General features: G+C 46.2%; 1 protein-coding gene across 1 annotated transcript; it reads right to left on the bottom strand.

The window, feature by feature from the left end:
- Positions 1-1,265: 1,265 nt before the first annotated feature.
- Positions 1,266-5,854, bottom strand: LOC137326576 (EEF1A lysine methyltransferase 3-like). The gene is made up of 3 exons (XM_067991814.1): positions 5,684-5,854; positions 4,552-4,663; positions 1,266-1,678 (listed from the first exon to the last, which is right to left on the bottom strand). Exons 1-3 carry the CDS (start codon positions 5,852-5,854, stop codon positions 1,266-1,268), a joined length of 696 nt encoding a protein of 231 aa, XP_067847915.1.
- Between the last annotated feature and the right edge of the window lie 310 nt (positions 5,855-6,164).

Below are 6,164 nucleotides of genomic sequence, written 5' to 3'. Positions count from 1 at the left end.
CATCTCTCCTCACCGAGGTGATGGTTTTAAATAAAGCAGCACATACAGATTCGGAAATTTTAACTATCTGCTAATTTAATCTCTGCAATGAACCTCATGCCTATATTTAATAGAAGCAAGTTATATGTAACTGTTAATAAAAATGTCTTAAAGAACGAAGAATCCCGACATTCTTTGATCGTGAGACGATGCTTTTGTTTGCATTATACTATTGTGCTCATTATGTCAAGCGCATTTCAAATGTGAACTTGCTTTACGCCTATAAAGAATTTAAATATAAACCAGCAGGTATGCTCCAGCTTATTCGAGAGTTTATAGAACAAGAGTTGGCGATATCCGAGAGGCAAACTCCTTCATTGGTTACTGAACCTGTCAATAGGATCCGGGTGAAGAAATATGATATGATTGTTAAACATTCCATTAATCGGAACTGTTTGATCTTCAGCTGCTCCTGCCTTGTAAGGAATGGGGACGCTTCAAAGTAATTGACCAAATCATGACACAGTGAGTATTAATAACAAGGGACTGACTCAATTAATAGCTCAGTTTACCAGTGCATCATCGAGTGTAATCATACGCCAGGTAGAGCAGGAAGGTGATGGACTCTATCACTTGGCTGTGCAGAATGAGCAGAGCTCGGGACTGGCGGCGGTACGAGTAATCCAATGGTATTCACTGCAGGATTCAGCTCGACTCAGACGTTCCCTGCCGCGTTATTATTTTATTTGTTTTCGCGATGTGCACGATACTGGCAAGGTCCAAGCTAATGGCAGTAAGTTGCATGAAATGCTGTTGCTGATGGCTCGAGGGCATTAAAAATCAAACGCGTAGTGTGGGGCTGGAGTCACTTGCAGCAATATTGGACATTTGGCCGCAATCATCAGCTTTCCTGGTCATTTTACAGGTGACAGCCCACGAATTACCAGATTTATGGGACTTTGTTCCATTAATGCCATGCTGTAATTGGAACTGAAGGCCCGTGTGTGGTTAATCTACTACCATGACCACCTTACTGGCGCATCGTGATAAGGTTCGCCAACGCGATCCCTTTATCGTCACACAGGGTAAATAGGAACTTCGCCGAGATATCAGAAAGCAATCGGCGCCCGGAAGTCACATCATATGGTAGAAACGGACAAATATAAGAAGTGGGGCTTACATTTAAAAAATGAATGTTGAATATTATTTCTGACTCTTAATAAGACAGTGATAGACGCGTTCATTCAATCCCAGTGTCAGGTTCAGGGACCAGCAGATTTCAGTCCTTAGGTTAGGAGCCCATCCCCAGGACTTGTACCAATTTTGGTCATTTTGTACACAGTAATATTTTTGTCCTTTAACCTATCAACAACCTGGCAGTTAAAATACGGTGGTAGATGCACCTCGTGGAAAGAGGGGGATCCATTCCTCTTTCGTATTTCGGAAGAGAGGTAAATTGTCGTCCCTCGGTCGGCGAGATGACGCAGTGTTTCTATTAGCGCGGGGTAGGTAACTGAGCTATGGACAATATCAGAACCCAGGATGAAGTCATAGTCGGTCGGAAAGTCAGTGTGGTTTTCACCCCAGGTCAGGGCACTGACTTTTAAACGGTGTCTGCGGGCAGTGGGGATGTTGATGGAGACATTGTTTTCTATTTGCTCCAAGATGTTCGGTTTATCTGTCATGGTAACATCTCCACCTGACGAGAAAAAAAATCCGTGTCTAATGTGGTTTGCCCTTGACAACTGATCCTATTTTGTGATCACAGAGGCAAAAAGGTAACGGCTGCAACGAACAGTCAGCAAGTATTGCCCCACACAGTGCTGGGCAGTAGTGCGCCATGTTGTGTTGCTCATTCTTATCAATCATACAGCAGCAAATGGATCGGGAAGGTATCTGTCTCTTGGCTCATGCCTTTGGGACCCGGACATTCCCGTCAAAACTTAATGCAGCATTTAGTCTATATGTTTCAGGGAGGTTAGACGATCGTGGAAATATTGTCATATCACTGATCAAAGATTCATATAAACATAAGGTCTAACAATCTTACAGTAGTAAACAATTTTACAACACCAAGTTATAGTCCAGCAATTTTATTTTAAATTCACAAGCTTTCGGAGATTTTCTCCTTCCTCAGGCAAATGTTTCAAGAGCTCCTTGAAGCCTACGCATTTATACATATTGAACAATACATGGTGTTTACAGACTGCCCCTGCAACTGCCCGTTGCCAAGGCAATCACCGTGTTCAGACAGAGAGGTGTCACCTGCAGAACCCCCGAATACACATTCAACAAAAAATGTGTCTTACAGTAGTTCATTACAGTAGTTAATTTGACAATTCCCATCCTCGTGTTCTAATCTCTCCATGGCCTCGACTCTCTCTATCTTTGTAACCTTCTCCAGCCCTACAACCCTTCAATAACCCTGCTTCCTTCAAATCTGGTCTGTTGTGCACCCCTCACTCCCTTTACCAGAGCATAGGCGACCGTGCCTTCAGCCTTCCAGACCCTAAGCTCTGGATAGCCCTCCTTAAACGTCTCTGCCCTTCTCTACTACGTTGAAACCGTTGTTTAAACCTACCAAGCTTTTAGTCACCCACCTTAATATCTCCTTCGTTAGATCGGTGTCAATTTTTATCTGATTAAGCTCCTGTGAAGCCCCTTGGGACGTTTTACCAGTTAAAGGCGCTATATCAATGCAAGTTGTTGTGGTTTACATTCTGGTGCCCAATTATCAGAAGCTGAGCGTTGGATTCACTGAATCTAAGACTTGTACTTCCCTGAAGTCTTCATCATATTTTCCACCATTATGGTTGTCTGTCACCAGGTACCACTAACATGCTCAGTATTTCTGGAGCTTCAATTACCACCCAGTGACAGGGAATTAATATAAAGTTCACCTTTATTTGTTGGCAGGCTCGGGGCTTGGCTCTTTTGTTTGATGTCTAATCGGATCGTGACCTGCCTGTTGCCTGGATTTAGCGTGAATTCGAATACTACAATTTCTAATCTAATTTTGAATCTACCTGCAAGGGCAAGAGGGTTGGCAATCCAATTCATTGCCAAACAGCGTCTGTTCCGTGCAAAATGTACGCACAGCAAGGTCCCACGAACAACAATTGGATGGTTAAATGAACAGGTAAACTGTTTTTGGGGTGTTGATTGAGGGATAAATGATTTTTTAAATTCGTTCATGGGATGTGGGCGTCGCTGGCGAGGCCAGCATTTATTGCCCATCCCTAATTGCCCTTGAGAAGGTGGTGGTGAGCCGCCTTCTTGAACCGTTGCAGTCCGTGTGATGAAGGTTCTCCCACAGTTCTGTTAGGTAGGGAGTTCCAGGATTTTGACCCAGCGACAATGAAGGAATGGCGATATATTTCCAAGTCAGGATGGTATGTGACTTTGAGGGGAACATGCAGGTGGAGGTGTTCCCATGTGCCTGCTGCTCTTGTCCTTCTAGGTGGTAGAGGTCGTGGGTTTGGAAGGTGCTGTCGAAGAAACCTTGGCGAGTTGCTGCAGTGCATCCTGTGGATGGGTCACACTGCAGCCACGGTGCGCCGGTGGTGAAGGGAGTGAATGTTTAGGATGGTGGATGGGGTGCCAATCAAGCGGGCTGCTTTGTCCTGGATGGTGTCGAGCTTCTTGAGTGTTGTTGGAGCTGCACTCATCCAGGCAAGTGGAGAGTATTCCATCACACTCCTGACTTGTTCCTTGTAGATGGTGGAAAGGCTTTGGGGAGTGAGGATGTGAGTCACTCGCTGCAGAATACCCAGCCTCTGCCTGCTCTTGTAGCCACAGTATTTATGTGGCTGGTCCAGTTGAGTTTCTGGTCAATGGTGTCCTCAGGATGTTGATGGTGGTGGAGTCAGTGATGGTAATGACATTGAATGCCAAGGGGGGGCGGGGTGGTAGACGCTCTCTTGTTGGAGATGGTCATTGTCTGGCACTTGCCTGGCACAAAGTTACTTCCCCCTTATCAGCCCAAGCCTGGATGTTGTCCAGGTCTTGCTGCATGCGGGCACGGACTGCTTCTTTATCTGAGGCGTTGTGAATGGAACTGAACACTGTGCAATCATCAGCGAACATCCCCATTTGTCCATAGCCTTTGCTGTATCCGCTTCTTGATGTCACATGGAGTGAATTGATTTGGCTGAAGACTGACTTCTGTGATGGTGGTGATATTGGGAGGAGGTCGAGATAGTTCATCCACTCGGCCACAACACCAGGAGAACTTCCCTCCTATGTTTGGAATAGTCCTTTGGGATCTTTTCCGTCCACCTGATTGGACGTACGAACTTTTACATGGGAGCGGCATCTCCTTTGAAAATTTCTCAGACCTCATTTACATTTTCTTTGAAGATGATTTGACAACTTAAAGTTTGCAGCAAGGAGACTGAATTTCTCCCAATATATGGTTCTCAACAGCGAGGGAGCTTAGTCAACGTCATCTGTCACTCTCGGACTGGAAACACTCCTTCACCGATATGGACAAACCTTATCATTATTGATTATATTCCTTCCTGATATCAACAAAGTGATGCGGTTCAGTTCACTTCCCTCGCTTTAACTCACCGAGTAAGGCTGCTAAAATCCCCACGATCCCAGTGCCCGATCCCAGCTCAATCACTTTCTTCCCAGTAAAACTGATGTTCTCCTTCTCGAAGTACCGGCACAGTGCAATCGCCTGAAAAGATGGAACACATGTCCGTTAGGATTAAGTTATTCAGAAAGTGATGCAAAGCATTTGGACCCTGACGACCGCTGTTAAAAAATATTGGGATCTGGGCACAAACAATTCCATACAGAGATAAAGGAAGGCTCCTGGGAACTGCTGTCAGTTGCACACTCTCACCCACCTCCCAATGGGTTAAGATCAGCACTGGCGGGTCTTTTCACAGGCGGCGTGTTCTTGCTCTCTCCTGCTGATGCAACGGGTCCCAGATGCAATATGGGAAAGTAACTTGAAAAAGTGATCTAACCTTCTGCACCACCGCCTCGCCCCGCCCGCAATAACTCGCAGTCCCACCAAGTCAATCATTCAACTATCCGGAGCGCAGTTGAAGCTGCACCAATGACTCAATGTGAAGATGCAGCACTCGTTGTGATATCGAGTCTCAAGAACTGGAAGGCCGCAGGTTCCACTCCCGCTCTGTACAGCTTTAACTACTCTCGTGAATACTGTCCAATGGTCTTGGCCTAAAGTACGCCTGTTTGTGGGGATGGGGCCGGCCTCAGCAAATCTGCTCATGGCCTCTGTGGACGTTCAGTGTCAGGCCTCGCGCGCGTAGAATGGACATTTAGGGCGAGGAAGCAGAGGGTGATTGTGGAACAGCGCAGGTCAGGAACTCCCGGAGGAGAGGGGGAAACTGGAGGGTGGAAATATAAAACACCCCACCGTCACCAGGTTATTTAATGAGCTTCACTGAGCCTCTAACCCTTATTAAAAACAAGGCTTGAGACCAGGTGCTGGTGAAAAGTTTCAAATATTTGTGAGAAATGCACATTCCAGTCGCCACACATCGGACTCTGCACAAGATGAGCCAGATCAGTGATCGATTTTAAAAGTGCATTTTTTCTGAGAAAAGGAGGTCGAGTGCAAAGCCACTGCATCTGAGAACATAGAAAGAGGTTACATTTATTCTGATAAATACACCAGATGCGACAGGCCGGCTTTTCCTCTATCCGACTAATGCAGTGAACTTACAGCCTCCCAGACATTAGCAGAAACGCCCAGGTTGGCGCCCATAGTTCGTGCGATCTTTAAACGGTGTCCGCAGAACTCGAAGTTGCTGTGTATGATGTAGCAGGTCGGAGAGTAATCCTTCACCTTTGGGGCCTCGTCGCCGGAATTCTCCTGGCACAGAGCTGTCGTCATCATTTCTAATCTACCTCTGGAATTTCCCTCATGGATCCTCTGTGACCTACAATGGGATTCGCTCGAGACTCCGGATTGAAGCAAGAACTTGCATTTATGTAGCGCCTATCGCCTCCTCGGGACGTCCCAAAGCTCCTCACAGCCAATCCTGCGGAGTTACTGTTGTTATGCAATCAAGCATAGCAGCCAATTTTACGCACCGGCCAGGTGCCACTAACAGTCATGAGGTAAATGATCAGATATTTAACATTGGACAGAACACTGGGAGGATTGGGCGGCTCCTTTACAAATAATGCCACTGGAACCTTTA

The sequence above is a fragment of the Heptranchias perlo genome, chromosome 10, assembly GCF_035084215.1.
Source record: "Heptranchias perlo isolate sHepPer1 chromosome 10, sHepPer1.hap1, whole genome shotgun sequence".
Lineage (NCBI taxonomy): Eukaryota > Metazoa > Chordata > Chondrichthyes > Hexanchiformes > Hexanchidae > Heptranchias > Heptranchias perlo.
Note: the sequence above shows the minus strand (reverse complement) of the source record. Positions and strands in the feature narration are given on the sequence as shown.

Bases quoted from the DNA above. Each gene is read 5' to 3' on its own strand.
- LOC137326576 (XM_067991814.1), bottom strand. From the start codon at position 5,854: ATGACGACAGCTCTGTGCCAGGAGAATTCCGGCGACGAGGCCCCAAAG. The intron at 4,664-5,683 runs GTAAGTTCACTG...CCATCTTTTCAG, and splicing joins CTGCTAATGTCTGGGAGGCT to GCGATTGCACTGTGCCGGTA. The intron at 1,679-4,551 runs GTGAGTTAAAGC...TTTTCTCGTCAG, and splicing joins GATTTTAGCAGCCTTACTCG to GTGGAGATGTTACCATGACA.